The 17746-nt window shown below is 52.0% G+C and overlaps 1 protein-coding gene across 1 annotated transcript in view; it reads right to left on the bottom strand.

The window, feature by feature from the left end:
• Positions 1–3286: 3286 nt before the first annotated feature.
• The window catches only part of ADAMTS7 (ADAM metallopeptidase with thrombospondin type 1 motif 7), a 50976-nt gene continuing 36516 nt past the window's right edge, over positions 3287–17746 (bottom strand). The window contains exons 20-24 of the mRNA XM_069798718.1: positions 17097–17249; positions 16270–16443; positions 15539–15685; positions 15143–15302; positions 3287–5164 (exon numbers count right to left, since the gene is read on the bottom strand). Of these exons, the coding sequence (XP_069654819.1) occupies positions 4992–5164; positions 15143–15302; positions 15539–15685; positions 16270–16443; positions 17097–17249 (807 nt within the window). The 3' untranslated portion in view covers positions 3287–4991. The remainder of the gene's footprint in view (positions 5165–15142; positions 15303–15538; positions 15686–16269; positions 16444–17096; positions 17250–17746) is intronic.

Raw genomic sequence — 17746 nt, 5'->3', positions numbered from 1 at the left:
GATCAACAGCCAGCCTGGAGATCCCTGTGGAGGGATGCTCTCAGATCTTCCTTGAGCACTGACAATGCCCTTGAGCTCCGGATCCCTGTAGTATCTGCACCTGAGATTTGCCAGTGCTGCGGGAACCATTTTAAAATAGAGCTTCACAACTTTTGGCCAAACCCCCATGTCTGCTGGGGGGAGCAGAATCTGTCCAGCTCCCTCCTGCCTCTCCCTTCCAAAGTCCCTGGGGATGAAGCCATTTGAATGGGAAGGGACAGTCATTTTCAAACCGCAGCGCAGTCAGACATTTACGAAAGATTTGGCTCACAGGGAGCTGGTTCAGCCACTTACTTTCTTGAATATGTTCTTGAATATATAAATATGTCTGTCTTCTATCAAATAAAAGGAAATATTCCTACTGACAAATCATCATGACGACTCCCAGACTGGGACTAGTAAACCCCTGAGTGTGGGACGAACAGCAGCTGGGTCACAACGTTGCCCAAAGCCATTAGTTTCTTCCTCCATCCTCAACGTCCCTGTGATTTCTCCTTTTTTTCGGCTGCAGCCCCTGGTCACCCCCTCCAGCGCTGCAGCAAGTGGAGCCCAGGGACCCTCCAGCTGCTCAAGCTGAGCCACGAGCTCACCTTGTGAAACACCAAGCATGTGCTTTCCCAATTTGCTATCCTAGCAGTGCCACCAAGGGCTCTTGCTGAATATATACTTATATATGTGTATATATATGTACCTATATACGTGTATGTGCAGAGACAGGGGCCAGCAGGTCTCCGTCAGCCTGAGCTGCCTGCTGAGGAAGGCACGGTCTATGCCACGCACTCAAAAAAAGTCTTGAATGGTACCAAATTTTAAGAACAACTCATCTGAAAGAGGAGACATAGCTCTGGTATCAGTTGCTGTTGTAATTAAACTTGCCTAGATTTGTATAAATGTACATTCCTGCCTTAAAAACCAGCTCTCAGATCCAGTTAAAAAGTGCAGATGTCCAGCTAGTGCTGGGAGGCGACCAGGCTGCAAGAACAAATTTCCCTGTAGCTTCCGACAGCTTAGCAGAGAAACTAAATGTTTTTCAAATGGGCCAAGTAAAACCGAGCGGCCAAAGGTCGGAAAGACTTTGACCCCCCCCCATTGCTACGGTTCACAATGAGTGGGAATCCCCCCCTTTACTGTGTGCCAAATGAAGCATGCAAGTTCTGCAGCACTGGTCTTCAATGGGGTCTTTCTGAAGTAATGAACCAAAAGTATCTTAGAATGACAAAGTGAATGCATCCTGGTCACCGTGCATCCTGTATCTCTAATGAAAAGCATGATTTAGGGCTTTTCTTCTGTGTGCGCTGTTCATAGCCACGGCTCTTTGGGACGCTCGGAGGGGAAGGCTCTGCTGGGGTCTCCAGTCAAACACATACATGTTCTCGGTATGAGTGGTGCGTCATCAGCAGGAACACCGGCACTGGTGGGCTTCCTTCTGCTCTGCCAGGGCCTGGCTGAAGGATGCCAGCCATGGAGCTCAGGGACCTCTGTGATGGGGGGCTGACATATTCTTGCTTTTCTCTTTCATAGTCTGCTCTAATTAACCTAGCAAAAAGGATAAACTTGCTTTCCTGGCAAACCATCCTTAGATACCCCCGGGAAAAGCGTCTTTCTATTTCAAACATCTTTTGATTCATAATTGCTTTCCTGCTTTCCTTTGCACACCACTGCAGCAGTTATTTCTGAATAACATCATTCTTGTGTCAACACATTAATAAAAGCGTCTTTAAAAAAGGAAAACAAGGCATTTCTAGTTAGTTCCTTGGTTACAAGGAGCAAGTGAAAACACGGATACTAACAAAGCCAAGCAAGTAAATATCCAGATCTGCTCCTGGGAAAGGTCTGGCTTTGCTGCGAGAGGAGGAGAGGAGCTCTGCACGCACGTGCTCCTGCGTCCCTGTGGCTTAAAGCAGATTCTGCCGTCAGACATGTCAGAGCTAGTGATGGCAGGGCCAGGGAGTCAGAACTGCACCAGTTCTGGAGAGTTTTCCATTTACAGTTGCAGCCCATTTTGCAAGCTGTAGGTGTCTGATTGAAGGAAAATATTGTAGGTATTTAGGCAAGATGTGGTTATTACTTATAATGCAGTTTATGTGCTTGTAGGAGGCCTGGCTTATTATGTGGCTAAAAATCAGACAAAATGCCCTTTTACTAGAGATTCCCACGCTGCAATGCAAACTTCTCTAGCCTCAGCACCCACCAGAAAACTCCACAGTTTGGGAGCCACTGGGCTGAGGGGCTGGCTGGCTATGCTTTTGGTCTAGATGAATTCCTGCTGCTCCTGGTCTGAGCAGCAGGGAACTGGCTCTGCTCAGCCCTTCCCAGACGGACACTGTGCTGTGTCATCACAGAGCTGGGGCACCCACTCTGCTCTGCAAACCCCAAGGCTTCAGACGTGTCGGGGTTGGCCCTTCTTGAAACAGAAAGGTTTCAGGGTTGAAACAGCAAGTTTTTCCCTGGCTGCTGCGGTTCCCTGTGCTGCCGAGACCCATGCCGGTCAGGGCTGCAGGGACATGAAGGTGCTGGTGGGGATCGTGCTCTGGCCATGAACCAGCAGCCATGGCTGTGCTGGCTGGGGACGCCCAGGCACCGGCTCCACTCGAGGGTGCCGGGCTAACAAGAAAACCTGCTTGCCACACAGCACACGACGCACAGAGCTCTCGCAGAAGCTCAGTGCCTTTGATTTAGGGCCCGTTTCATCAGCGTATTCCCAAAGGTTTATGTTTGGCCAGGCTGAAGCATTTATGAAACAGCAGCTGCTGTATGAAACATCAGTACTCCCCTCGGCTGCAATCGCTTCTCCGGCATTCCTGACACCGATGCCCAGACGGTGCAATGGGTTTGTCTGGGTCTCCTGTGGGAGGAATTATCCTGTGCCCTCGTCCCGGCCATGGATGTGACCCTGCGCACGGTCAGGTACTGCAGGAGAGGCTCACCAGGTCAGGTTACCAGTGAAAGGAATCGATTTGCAGCGGCTGAAGGCAGAGGCTGGAGCCTTTTGATCTGTGAGTCACCAGTGGGCTGCCAGCAGTTACCCCATCAACCCAGCTCACATTTTAATCACACAAATCCCAGTTGCAAACAGCAGCCTTAAATGATTTTCAGATGCAAACTGATTGCCCCCTTTTGCTGCAGCTAACAGAGCGATCACACCCCCGCTGTTGCCAGTAACTAAACTGTCTCCCCTTAACTGCATTTTCAGTGAAAAATCCCTCAAAATTTCCCAAGGGGAAGAGAAAATATGAAACCCAACCAATTTTCTTCAGTAACTGTTTAATTTAACACGCTCGTGAGCTATAGCCATTAAACCCCAACACATTCAGTTGCTATCCCTTAGCAAAACCTGGGAGCACGACAGAAGCATGGGACAGATGGTGCCGGTGAGAAGGAAAACAGGACTGAACACAGGCTCTTGAAACATAAAAATTTACACCACGTTGGAAAGGAATAAAACACAAATGGTGAAGTCATGGCTTCTGTTTTACGTACAAATTACACACAGGAATTTCCCCTGTTATGGGACTGAATGTTGTTCCCGACAGCACAGGGGAAGAAGAAACGCACCCTGGGCTGTGTGACCGCATTGCACGCACGGCGCGGCCAATGCTGTGCTTGAGCCCTTCTTTGTTCAATGCAGGTAGGGTTGCCTTCATGGTCTCCCAGTTTTGGGGTGTCCTCCATAGCCTGAAGAGTCATATGGAAGGGAATTTCTACCGAAACGCTCCTGACCCTCCACCGGGGACCGACCTAACAGCAAATCCTACCTAAGACGGGGAGGAATTAACACACGACACCCCCAGACTGGGCGCTAAGGGCTGTGCCAGCGAAGTGCCGCTCCTTGTACAATATTGGATATTCTAGTTAAAAGAATCAGCTAAGCTTAACAGAGTAGAATCTATATAAACAGGAAAAAAGGTTTTTAGCTTGTAAGAACACAGAAAAACACCTTAACCAACCATTAAATTGCTATGCCATAACGGCATACAGAAACCCAGGCGTGTAAGTACTTTTTGCTGCTCACGAGGAAGGATGCAGCGAAGAGGATGCACTGCTCACCACTGGGCCCAGAGCAGCTTTCCCTCTCCTTCACAAATACATGCAAGGGAATGCGCTGTTGGACTCCAAAACCAATGTGTCATTTCACTTGTGCCTTGGTGTCCCTGACCATCCCCTCTGCTCCAGAGTGATAAGAGCAATGGCTTTGGCACACAAATCCAGCAGCGGGAAGATGAGGGTATGGAGTCTTCGCACACACCATGAGCCCTGGACTCGTGGGGGTAACTAAAGCCGATACTTTATCCCGCTGCCCTGACTCCACTTCTCAAATTATGGCTATTTAGCTTCAGTGCGTAAACATTTTAATGTAAATTACAGAAATGGGTTGCCAGCTTCAAGTTCCTTAAGGAAAAAAAAACCTAACCCAAATGGTCGGCTGTACTGGTGGAATGCTAGATGCTCACTTCATATATATAAAAATAATAATAAAGGTCAAGAGTTTTGTGCTGGCCTGCCAACACCATCAAGAGGCTGAAAATGTCAAATGATAGCACCATAAGCATTTCTGAGAGGTCTCCCGTGAATCATTGCTGCTTTCGGTTTCCCTTTCCCAAAATGTTTCCCCGCCGGTCGCCCAGCGGCAGCGTGACCCTGACGGAGGGTCCCGGCTGCCCCAGCATCTCCCGCAGGACCAGTGGGACCTGCACACCCAGCCCACGCCAGACCTTATTTTTCAGACTGATGGTTTGAGCACCGTTATAGTGTAGCACAAATAAAAGAAATCAAGCCTTCCCCGTGTTTTGAAAGAGCACCGCGCAGCTTGCGGGCAGCACCGTCCGGCGCTGCCGTGGGACGAGGCAGAGCCGCAAGTCCTGGCTGTGACCCGGCTCCCTCCTTCGCCATCGCCACGCTGCTCTGGGAGCTGCCGTGGGTCCTGGCGCTTCTTGCCCTTGGGGACGGTCCTGTCACCTCCTGGAGGCCCGCTCGTCCCCGCGGTCCCGGTCGGGTGCTGCACGGTGCTGGTGCTGGCGGCAGGTTCGGCAGCACTGGAGGTGGACCGTCGGGAGGTGGCACCTTCCCAGGACCCGCAGGGTCTGGCAGAAGCCGAATGTCAAGCGGTCACGCTCGCAGACGAAGCCTGGAGGGGAGGCGAGAGGGCAAGGACAGCGTTATTGCCGGTGCTGCCGGTGCGGTTATCAGGCGTTTGTTGTGAAAATTGGCATGCAGTTGGCAGAGACAAAGACAGACCTCAGCAAATGCAGAGCCCACCCTCATCTGGGTACCAAGCATCCTTGCTATTTCTAATTGCCAGCAGAAATTACACCTCTGCTGTTGTCTACAGTTCTGCAGCATCTGCCCAGGGTAGAGAAACCATACGGGGGAGCAGGGTTGAGCCCAGGCTCGCTCCCTGGGGAGGAGGGTCTGTGCTGGAGGCCTGGGAGAGGCGACAAACCTCCCTGCAATGATATCTCCTCCCAGCCCCCAGACCTTCCCTGCAATGCCAACAGAAGGCAGCAGAAAGGCGATAATTCATTTTAATTTGCATTGTGTTTAGATTACTTCGAGAACCCGCATCATCTGGTTTGTTTCCTGCAGGTGTCTTGCAAACCTCAAAACAACATCGTCACTGCTTCGAGGATGGGCTTTGTCTGGGAACCGCTGCTCCAGTGCCAGCACCCGGCCCTGCTGGGGGGGTAGCACCCAGCCCCGCTGCGGGGGCAGCACCCGGGCCAGCTGCAGCAGCGGCTGTGGTGGCCATGGGTCGCACCCCAGCTGTCCCAGCTGAGTCACCCGCAGGCTGAGCAAACTGTTTGCAGAAACTGTTTCCTCTCTGCAAACAGTCTGGAAATCACAAATCCCTCTCCAGGGCTGGGAGCGCCACGTCAGGACGTTTGGTCCAGCGCTCGGGTTCACAGCACGGGGAGACACGAGCGCTGCCCCAAAGAGACCTTGCCCTTGGGGTGCGATAAGACAGGACATCCCACCACCCCAAAACACCCTCACGCCTGCCACTGCATGCAAACCATGGTGCCATGCAAACCACGGTGCTGGGCATCCCGTGGGATGGTGCAGGACGTGGTGAGAAGGGGTCAGCCCTCCCCTGTGCCATCAGCAGAGGCTGCAGAAATCAGCCCCAGCAGCTCCCAGCTCCATCGCCAGCCAGACTGGGCTCAAACAGGCTGCCTCTCAGCTCAGTTAGGGCAGCAGAGACCCATCACCAAATACGCGTTGCTTATAAGAATATATAGTTGGGTTGCTTTAATTTTTAACTTCTTCCTTTTCTACTTTATATCAAAACAAACATGCACCGCCTTGAGCCTCCAGCATCTCACCCAGTTGTATAAGACTTGTTGAAATTATATCAGCTCTGTCTAATTTTACCTCCTGTACAAATGATTAAAACAAATGACAGCTCCTCTCTGAAGAAGGGCAGAGTTGATGCTCTTGGGGCAGACACCTGGAGCCAGCACCCCATGGTCCCCCTGCACTGCCTCTCCCCAGGAACCCTCTGCCTGGGCCCATGCTGAGCAGATGCAGAAACAGGGCAAGAAAATGGTTTTCTCTCTTTCTCAGGAGACTTTTCTGCTGGGGAAACACTGGGACTGAGCCAGGAGAGCTCTCACTGACCATTGCCCCTTGCCGTCTCCCCTCTGCGAACAAAAGGCTTTGCTCAGGGAAAGGCTGCTGCCCTGATTCTCACAGGGATGAGCCGACATGCAGCAGTTAATGCAAAGGACTCAGCAGATGCAGAGCAGAGACTTTTCCCCCCATTTGGGATTTCAATCACAGCTCTCACACCCCCGGCCCCAGCCCATCAGCAAGGAGGTTACTATACTGGTCTAAAATTAATTTTCTCTTTCAGTAGAGGTACCTCCTCTCTTCTTCTTGAGCAACAGCTCTTTCTGCCCAGCAATAGTGTCTCTGTGCCCTGAAGAAACCATTTAACACAGAAGCTGCTGCCGGCCGGTGGTGTCGGATCCAACAGCTGCCGATAGACTGGGACTGAGCGCCGGATCCCAGCCACACATCACACTCACGGGCTGGGGGTTTGGTCCAACCCACTGGGTGCTGGGGGATAATGCAGAGTTTTCCTGCTGGTTGAGCAGAGTAGACAAGGAATTGCTGTGAAGCCCAGAGAGGTCTGGGCCAGGAGCAGCGCACATCCCCAGACCTGCCATGAGAGCAGCCACGCTGCGCAAGAGCACCAGAGCCAGTCAGGAAAAGGGAAGCGTTTGCTCGTGCGATGCTCCACTGGGGTCTCATGGATGGTATTCCCGAGGAGCATCCCTGTGGCTCTGGCACGGCATCCCCTGAACCCCCAGAGCCCTTTCACATGGGGACATTCATGCACACAAATATATGTATTCCCGTTTGCATGTGCTGCAGGACTGGGATGCCTCAAGCAGGGATCCTAAAACACCTGTGGGGTGTCTGATGACAGAGAAAAGCCTGAGGGCATGTCAGCCTGGAGGACTGCCCCATCCTGTCCCCTACAGCTGGCGACGACAATACCAGGGTGCACCAGCTGAGCTGTGCCTTAAAAAGCACTGGTGCCCAGTTCCCACTTGGCACACCAATCTCAGCCATCTCTCCCCTCGTGCAGGAATCAGTAATCATTTACTCTTCACTGGGGCACAACCGCTGGGTAACTCCCACCTGCCCAACCTGTACTTCCCACTGGTTTTATGAATTTGTGGTGTTTCGAGTTGCTGGGTTTGGAAGCGATATTGAGTAGGAGAGATGGAGGACACAGCGACAACTCCCAACAGGCACGGACAGGGGCTGGTGTGCTCCAGGGGGGTTAATTAATCACTGCATTGCACCGAGCAAGTGTAACAGCAGTAAAAATTCCACATTGTTTAGAAGAACTTAGTTAAAAATGCTGCATGAATGGATGGGAACGTCACCGGCATTTCAGACGGTCGGCACTGCAGTCCCGGGGCGATGCTCCTGGGGGGATGCTGTGCTGAGGCAGACCCCTGCCAAGCGCCTCGGTATTTTTAGCACACTGCTGCTGTGCCTTGCTGGGCTTGTTTCTGTTCACGAGCCCTCTGCTTATCGCAACAGTCTTCCTAGAAAGCTATTTATGGATCACAATCAAGTTGCCTCCTGTCTTCCCTTGAAAGAGCTGTAAAGGCTAGGCTTCTGGAGCCTCTCGCTGCAAGGTCGCTTTCCAGGACCAGAGGTGATGGTTTAGCTGTTTTCTGATCCCTTTCCAACAGGTCAACACCCTGGGCGCTAGTAGGAAATTCCTGTACCTGCACTACCCAGAGCCGTACACAGGCATAAATAAGCCCATCCGTCTCCTGCCAGGAGTTATTTCTCTTTGTACACCATGTTATCTGCAAAGGTATGAGCCTACTGCAGAATAACAACCAGGATGGGCTTCACGGAGGGCGGAGAAGAGCCACCACCCTTGGCTGGAGGCGTTGCTGCAACTATGCTGACCTGACATGAGACCCCGCAGCAGGACTCTGGGTTTCCAAAGCATTTTAATAAAATGAAGTCAATGGGAGTTGTTCAGTGCTCATCACTTTTCCAGATCAGGCTGTTTTGGTCTGATGTAGCGTCTCAGCGTGGATATGTGTGGGGTCAAGCTCAGGTCTGAAAAATCTTGGCTGAGCTCGTGATTCCTCCCTGGAATTGGTCTTGGGCAAGGGAAGCTGTAATAAGCACTTAATTTGTCAGCTCTTCAGAGAGGGTCCCTACAGAATTGACCCAATTTTCATTTAATCCTTTTACTGTTATTTTTTTCTATTAACTATTCTTTTTCATATAATCCTAACACTTCATTTGAACATACGCTCCAGTGTTCAAGTCTATGCCAAATTTTAGTCTAAAGAAATAGCTTAAAGCAGGGCTTTTAAAATCCAGGCTAAGTCAGCACATTAGAAACTGAAAACCCCCACTTTTTTTTGGTTGTTTTTTTTAAGTTGGCGTGGAAGTCGCTTTAAATTTCATTTAAGCTTCTGCCATACAGACCTAAGCATTTACTTTTATGCTCAGGAAAAATAAACTTCCTGGAACAGGTTTTGTAAAAACAAGGAAAGGTTGAGCTTAGAGCTGAGCTAGCAAAACCAGAGAATTAAGCTGCTGACCTCTGGCCTTCGGGATGCTCTCAGAGCCAGTGCTGAATTGAACAAGTATTATCCCAGGCTCCTGCTCCGGGGCCCACGGTGCCCTCCCTGGGAATGAGCACTGGCGAAGGCAGCACATTTCATTGCAGGCAGCACTAGAGCTGCGGCCACCGGTCAGCATGCATGCGATGTATGCTCAGCTGCCAGGTTTGCCTGCACAGGCAGGCACTGATATGGCTGCAGCTTGGAAAAATGGGAGAAAAGCACAAAAACTCCACCGGTTTTCAGGTGCCAGCCCTGCTGCTCTCGGCACATCTCGCTCAGCACTGTCACGGAGCTCCCATTGACACTCCCTGAGCATCCAGCCTGGATTACAGACCAGGGGGAGGAAAATGCTAGTGCTCTGTAAAACGTTGAGGGGGATTATCCATTTTTTAGAGTCCTTGGATCTGACAGAGAGAAATTCTCATTTCCAAAGAGCTGCGGCAGAGCCGGGACTCTTCCCCACGCTCTGCATTGTCTTCCCCTTCCTTCTCATGAGTGCAGGGAGGGGGAGAAAAAGCTAACTCTGCCGAAACGAGTTGCTGAACGTGACCCTGCCTTCCTTGCCAAAATCCAAAACTGCTTTAAACACACTGAATCCAGAGCTTCCCACAGCCAACCCTGCAAGGAACAGTCGAGCTTGAGCAGACAGTCATGTCACATCTACAGAGTCTTTGCTTCTTTTGCCTTTTTTTTAACGTGAAGATTAGGCAGAGTAAGGATGCTTGCCAGCAGCCCTGAGCCCTCCTCTCTTTCAGGACTGAGGGAAACCGACGCCAGGCAGGACCCTCAGAGCATGACTGCCGTGGCTGAGCACAGTTGTTCTTCCAGCCACGGGTAAAGCACCATTTCTTCATTTTTGTCCTTGCTTTCTCTGTTTTTAGCCCTTCAAGGCCAAGGCCCATATCCTCTCTGCCGAAGGTCGGTCTTTTGCATGGAAAAATATGCCTTTGATGTATTCTGGAGAGTTTTCAAAGAAGTTAAGTAAGGGTTAATCTTTTGTTGTTGGGATTAGGCTTTGCCTCCCATTATCAGAGGCTTGGAGGCTTGGAGCCCGGGAGCCCTCAGTGCCGTTGAGGTCCATTGCGATTTACACTTTCTAAAACTTAAATCTGCTCAGCAGTTGCCAAGGAGGGACGAGAAGCGTCTCCCACTGCCGCTGGTCAAACCAAGGTCATTTACATAAAAAGCATGCAGCACTGCAATAAGGAAACCCTACCGTTCTCGTCGGGGTGAGGAAACATGCCCTTCCTGCTCCATCTGCCTGATGGTTATGATGGTTTTTTATTCCATTGCCCGAATTTTCATGGAAGCCGCTCTGCAGACATGGCGCAGGTGGATTGGCGTCCAGACACATTACAGGGGACCTGCACAGCATCCTTACTGCTCAGAGCTGGCATTTGCATCAACCCCCTCGGTAGGAAGGGCCGCTATGGGGACAGACTCTGCCAGCCCATGTCATTGAAAGCCTGTTTCTCTGTAAGTCTAAAACGTGTAACATTCATTTCTCCTACACTGAACAAAAACGGGAAATCCTTTCCCAAGCACCCATTTTTCCACTGACACCTGTTGTTAATTAGCAGTAAATAAAGGGCACTTACTTAACAACTTGCTCAGCAGCACTTCCCTGTCTTGCCCCTTGGATACAGACTTACATGCTCAAATGACAGAGAAAATTGGAATTTGCTGCAATTATTTCTAGTATGTATCCCTTGCGGACAAACTCAGCTACATGCAGAACCATGAATAATTTCATTTCCCTACGCAAAGCAAGCAGGAATATAACTTTTAATTGCCAATTAATCTTGAGGCAACTAGAAATACAACCAGACCCTGGATAATGAGCCTGGAGCATGGCAAAAGGCAGCAGTTGAAGAGGGCACCAGCTGTCTGGGATTTGCCCCAGCACGTCCCCGGTGTGAGCAAGGGAGACTTCACCCCTCGCTCCCCCTGAGGCATTGCCCCTCTCACAGCCCCACCAAACACGGTCCCACGTGCTGGCTGCTCCCAGGGCACAAGGCTGAACTCCATCCCACTCCATCCCTTCCCGCTGGCTGGAAACCTCTGTCCCTTTCCCAGAGAAACTGTATCCACGGCCAGTTTATACATATTTGTTCTTGGGCCAGCCAAACGCTTTACCTTAATTCCTTTGGTACTCAGAGCCTGAGACACTTGTGGGAAACAGCTGTGCTTGTTAAGGTGCCTTGGCTGGAGGGAAGAACCGGACCCATCACCTGCTTGGAGTGAATTTGGGGAACTTGCAGTGTCAGATCCAGAGAAATGGGCACAAGGAAAATTATTAATTTTATGACATTTACCACAATGAGTGCCCCATGGGCTGCACACGTTCAGTCCCGAACAGGGTTGTTTCACCCATCACCGATGGGGTCTGGCCAAAAGCCCTCCTGCAGGCACAGCCACTACATCTGCAGCAGCGGGGCGACTGCAGCTCAGTTCACCCATTAGCATTCTCCTCCAATATAAAGCAATTGCTGCTTTTGCGTTTTAAAGCTGTTTGACCTGCTGGATAAACCAGCGCCGGTTTCTCCGAGCTCTCACATGGGACCGGCTGCTCAGCTCCTTTCCAAGATGGCCATAAAACAAAGTGTAATAATTAAACACAGAAATAAACATGTTGTGAGGGTTTTTTTCCAGCTTTCTGAGCTACAAGAAATGATCTGGTAACAGGAGTGGCTGATGCGGTTGTGAGAGCACTGCCCGGGCTCGGAGCTAGGCACCGGTGGAAATCAGAACAGCAACAGGCTTTCCTGAGCCAGAGGCTGCTCTTATCTCCCCGGCAGCCCTGCCCGAGGTCTGGCAAATCTGTTCCCGCTCCTGTCGCCCAGGCTGTGCTGTCAGGAGGGGAGCGATGTCCTCCTTGCACCCTCGGATGCCAGCAAGGAGCCGCAGGGCTTTCCCGGCTGCCGCTAGCGTAGGCGAGAGTGATGGCTCTCAGCCCCCGTGCAGATTTTCCTGTGTTGGAGTCGCACTTGTTTGAGTTCCTTGTCTTAGCATGGAGTAAGATAAATGTTCCCAGCCCTGCTGGGGCATGGCACAGAGGCATTTGTGTGCCCAATGGGCTCCGATGGTACCCAGGAGCCACCTAAGGACACGGCCAATCCTATCTTCTCCACTCACAGCTGGATGCAGCTGTAAAACATTTAAAAATAACCCCTGTGTAATCAACAATTAATTTATAACCTGGTGACAGAACAGGATTCTGATTCTGATTAATTCCAAGCTCCTTTAATTGAAGCGAGCTGATTGCCTGTGAGATGTTTGTTTATGCTTAATCTGTTCCATCTCTGTTAAAAATTCATCTGATAATGGTTTTAACATTTAAACTCTACTGGGGTTATTTGCATTTTTGTGTCCAGCAAGAACACGACTGCTCACAAAGACAAATACATGATTTTGCTGGTATCGGTGCACTTCATGTTAGAGGAGATAGAAGCACAAGGAGCCTCTAACATAAACACATGAATCACTCCAGCCTGCATTAATCTTGTGCAGTAAAGATCCTTTAAAACACAGGAAAGGGCTGGAGTTTACGTTCATGCCTTTTCTGGGAGCCTCTGCCTGTGGATTTACACATCTGTGATTTCCTGCCATGTGAAAGTTTTGTTCCTCTTCATGGTTTGGCAGGAAATGTTTGTATTTCCAAGAGGCGTTTCCTGCCCTGGGCTACAGCCAGAGCATTTATGTCATTTTTTTATCCAGGATTTTGACATTTATTTGTGTGCTTCCTACACATCTAAGTGGTTATTCTGGTACAACCTTGGCTACGCCGTGCGGCTCCACAGCTCTCATCACCAAACCCAGCACGGAAATTTTCCCGTGACAAAAATAGCCGGAACCGCACATTATTTCTTGAGCAAGCCTGACTAATTATTTCCTAAAATGCTGAACTGCCCGACAGAGTTGCAAAGGCAGGAGGGTCGCACAGCTGCTGAAAAGGAACGATTTAATGGCTAAAAGCATCCTAATGGCCAGCGGTCACAGCCTCCAAATCCCAGTTAACCAAAGCCAGTGCTTCTGCCCTCTCCAGAATAGGCGTTAGGAGAAGCACGGCTAGATACAGAACAAATACAAAGAGCTGAAAGGATAAGAACGGGTGACCCAGGCTGCAGAGGGGGACCTGCACGGAGGTGTGCGGCAGCCCATGGGGCTGGCTCCTGCACCTTGGGCACCTGCTGCCCCCCTGTCCCGCTCCGGCTCTCAGCCCTCTTTGTTCAACAAACCTCCTGAGGGTCTAACGTTTCTTTCTGGGCAGTCAAAAAGCTTTTTTTTTTTCCCCAGACACATTAAAAAGATAAGGTTGATTAATGATCAACATGCTAATATCAATGACATCTAATCCCCTCATTATATTGCTTTTCCTTCTAAGTGCTGTTAACCCTTGCAGCCCACAGATTTCTGGCTTACAGGGAACTGCCTGGTGCCATGGGAGATATCTCTCTGAGTGAAGGCGAGAGGAGAAGCCTGTGGCATGGCTGAGCACTGCGGCTGCAGCCAGAGCAGGTAAACAAAGCTGGCAGACATGGCTGAGCTTAAAATGGGACTGACTCGCTGCTCAGCCATACCCAAAGATGCTGGAGAACTGGTCTTTTATCTGACTTTCTAGTGGTGAGCCTAGGCTTGTTTCAAAAGTTTTGTGTTCTGGGACTTAACAGCCTTCTGGTTGTCAGAGAGCTTAAGCCCTTGATAATTCCTTCTGGCTTCCTTTTCCTGAACTACACATTGCTCCTGAACCAGGTCCTTTTGTCCCACGTCACCCCCGGCATGGTCACTCAGGTGGGCGCTGGTGGTCCCTTTGCTGGGTGACGCTGCTGCCTCCGACAAGCACATCCCAGCTCACATTCATGCCAGTAAAATCACACTCGGCCCCTTCACAGCCAAACGCTCCAGACATTTATAGGCGGTTATAACATTCCCACTTAATTATCAATTAGCCAAGCTAGCCTTACACACTTCATATATAAAACACCCCTTCCATCTCCCCACAGACACACTGCTTTTTAGTGGGCTGACTGGTTTTCCTTTCCTCCCCCATCACCCTCCTTGCTGCAGCCGGCATCAGCTCCCCTTTTAGCAGCACCGCGAGCACCACGCGCCCATCATCCTTCCCCGCACCCACTCCGCCGGCTCGCCCCTGGCACCCAGCCCGTCCCACCCTGGGTGCTGCTGCGCCGGCACCGGCTGCACGGCCCTTCCTGGGGTCCCTTCCCAGGAGCAGGACGGCGTCATGCCGCCGGCGAGCTGGGAGAGCGCAGGGCATGAACTGCCCCTGCAAAATTAATTGAGTGTAGCTCCTCTTTCAGCACAGCCAGTTATTGCTGGCGTCCTCCTCCAGACCATCTGGGGGACCGAGAAGTGAAAGGTGGAGAGAAGAAAAATAAAGAATGAGTCTAAACTTGGCTAGAAAAAACATCTCCAGTTACCAGACCCAGAAACGGGTCATGTTCTTACAAGGACTTTATGTTGTCTCACAGGGCGGCTTCGAAGAGACCAAGAGACCACCCAGTCTGTGTACAACATGCCCGCCCAATGCCCACTACCACGGTGCCACTTAAACCTCCCTAGCACACAGCACCCCAGGTAATGCTGTGCTGTGCCTTGTCACATTGCTGTGCGACCCACAACGAGTGGCAAAACTGTGCACACCCGAGTTTCTAACTGGGTGTCACTGCATCTGCCCTCACCAGTGCTGTATGGTAGAAAAGTGTCTCTGACCACGCCAGAGGATGGGGATGGAGGACGCTGCATCGCTCCTCCTTAAAGCTGATGAAGGAGGAGCTGCCCGCTCTGTAAGTAATATTCCTTAACTGAGAGCCTGGGTCGTTTTCACACCAATCTCTGCAATTATCACCACGTCCTCAAAAGGCAGCATTTATCCCAAACACTGCACACAAGCCATTGGGGAACGTAACCACACTAAAGACAAAACATTCAGCTTTCAGGACAGGCAGAAGGGCCGTGGGATACCGCTCGCTTACCCGACTCGGAGCTCTCGCAGTCCTGCGGGTTGCACTTCTGGGTGCTCTCGGGCCAGGGCTCGTGGTCGCAGAGGCTGCTGTCCTCCTCGGCCAGCCCCGTCTTGGTGTTGATGCACTTGACCTGGCGCCGCTGGATGCCCCCGCCGCAGGGAGCCGTGCACTGTGGGAGCGGGGCAGCCCCGTCAGCCCTGGGAAGTTGGGGGGACCCATCCCCACACCCTGCAGAACCACCGCCCCAACGCCGCGCTGTGCCGGCAGCATCAGACCCCGGGAGGTTTTTATTGCCGTAGCCCCCAGTTTGGTTTTGAGGATTGGGTTTCCCCCCCACCATTCCTTGCATTTTGTGCAAAAGCCCTGTATGAGGGGAGCGGCGCGCTCCCGCCTGTGCCTGCTCACCTCTCCCCAGGAGCCCACCACCCAGGTGGTGCAGGGGTGCACGTTGCAGGGACGGGTGGCATTGGGCTTTAATGTCTCCTCGCAGCGGCCCAGCTCCGGGCACGTCACCAGCCGCTCCTGCTCCCCGCCGCCGCATGACTCCGAGCACTGCCGAGACACGAGCCATTGAAAGGGGAAGCCAGCGGCACAACAGAAAGGCAGACAGGCTGCGTGCATTGGTGTCTTAAGGAAATATGCTGCAAACCCACCCTACAAATAGATAAGCACCCACAAAACCTGCCTTCCAGGTGGAACACCCCCTTTGCAGCTACCCCTGATGTTAGTGGGTGATCTCCTTTTTGTGCTTGAAACCGGCTGGGAGATTCCCAGAGGCAGGAGGATCCAGCAGACCCATTGCAAGTATCTGCTTAAATTTTGCAGGCATGTGAAAAGGCAGGCTGAGCTCGCTGCCTCCCTGCTGGCAACAATCAGGGGGCTCCAGCAAAGGCAGCTCAGTCCCCCTAGCCCTGCACTTGCCCAGCTACTGAGCATTTGCTCTGGGCAAGCAAATGCCGAGTGCTGGCCGAACGTGCTTCCAGGGAGAGAGAGGAAAAATAACTGCAGGTGTGAAACACCCTGTCACAGGCACACATGCTGTGTGTGCCCAGCCAGGGATGAAGGCCCGCTGGGACACTCGGGGGTCAAGCGCTGCCCCTCCTTCCCATCTCAGCCCCCTCCCCAACAGCCCCTACCTCTCTCCAGGAGGACGTGTACCAGTCCAGGCATGGCGTGCTCTGGCAGGGGAGCTGCGCCAGTGGTTTGTAGAGGACAGCCTGGCAGTGGAAGGGCCGTAGGAGCCTCTGGTCTCTGGTGTCAATGCAATGCACGTCCCGAACCTTCATTCCCCTGCCGCAGCTCTTGGAGCACTGGGAAAGGACAGGGGCATCACGCCAGGGAAGGACAACAAGGGCTGGTGCAGGGGGAATCCCTCTGGCATTGGGACCGTGACCCCAGAGACACGCTCTGGCTTGGGTTGGATTGAGTCGATACTCAACCTCTTTTCAGCTCTTTCTCTAGTCCAAGCTAGAGAAAAGTCTGTGCAGCTCTGAATCTGTCACTACTCTCCCTCTGAAAGCAATGGGTTTCCAGTTGTAATGGTAACAGTGTCTTTATGTATCAGACAACTGATGATCCCAAGAAACGGTGGCCACCCAGAGCAAGGAGGGTTGTTCCCCACCACTGAACCTACTGGATTCACCCAACCCAACTGCAAACACCCCCTGGTAGTGCAGACTGGCCAGAACATTTTCCAGAGACTTTCAAGCCACTCTTCGTTTAGCTTTTGCAAATTCCTGGCTTTTTAATGAGCCCAAGAGCAGGAAAAATGAAAAGATTATTGTGGGATGAAGTAGTTTAAACTCTGTGGCAAGTCCAAACCTTTACCCTCTGCCTTTGTGAGCCATCGGGCATGCACATGCCCCAAGAGCCAGTACTGCTCCAGCCACAGAGCAGGCACCACCTGCCTTCATTCTTCTGTAAATTTTTCAGGACCCTCCCTACCGGCTACATGCCTGTTTACCTTACTCCAGTTCCCCACACGCCATGACGAACACGGTCTCAGGGAACACCTCCGGGCAGGGACGGGTTTGTTCGCCACAGTGCAGCCGTCGTCACTGCCGGTGCTGCAGCGCACGGTCCTCCAGATCGCGCCCACGCCGCAGGTGGCCGAGCACTGCAACACAGGAGGCAGACGCCTGCTCCTCTGCCCTGCCGCCGGCCCCAGCGGGGCTGGCCCCTGATGCCCCTAATGCCCCTGATGCCCCATGGCTGGCTCTGGCCCAGGATGGAGCCTGGTAGCCCAGCAGAAAGGTCCCTAGGGACTCAGCTCATTGCCTCCTGCGTGGGCATCGGGAGGGGTGCCAGGAAAACTGGGGCGCACAGAGGCAGGGCTGTGGGATGATGTGGGGAGAGGAGCTTTCCCTGAGGCTGTGCCCTGCACTGGCAGAGGACCCAGGCCCACAGATCACTCCCCATGGTGAGAGGCTCCTCTCGAACCAGTCCCACATCAGGCAGCCCTCAGTTTGGGTGAAGGAAGAGCAAAACCCTCCTCCATAACCCATTTCAGTCATTTCTGGTCTGGCTAGGACTGTCCTTTCTCTCCCTGTTCAGCTTTTGGCTTCCAGAAGGATTCTCATGCCGCAACCCCGGACCCCAGCAGCAATAGCCATC

The sequence above is a fragment of the Haliaeetus albicilla genome, chromosome 12 (assembly GCF_947461875.1).
Source record: "Haliaeetus albicilla chromosome 12, bHalAlb1.1, whole genome shotgun sequence".
In the NCBI taxonomy this organism is placed as follows: domain Eukaryota; kingdom Metazoa; phylum Chordata; class Aves; order Accipitriformes; family Accipitridae; genus Haliaeetus; species Haliaeetus albicilla.
Note: the sequence above shows the minus strand (reverse complement) of the source record. Positions and strands in the feature narration are given on the sequence as shown.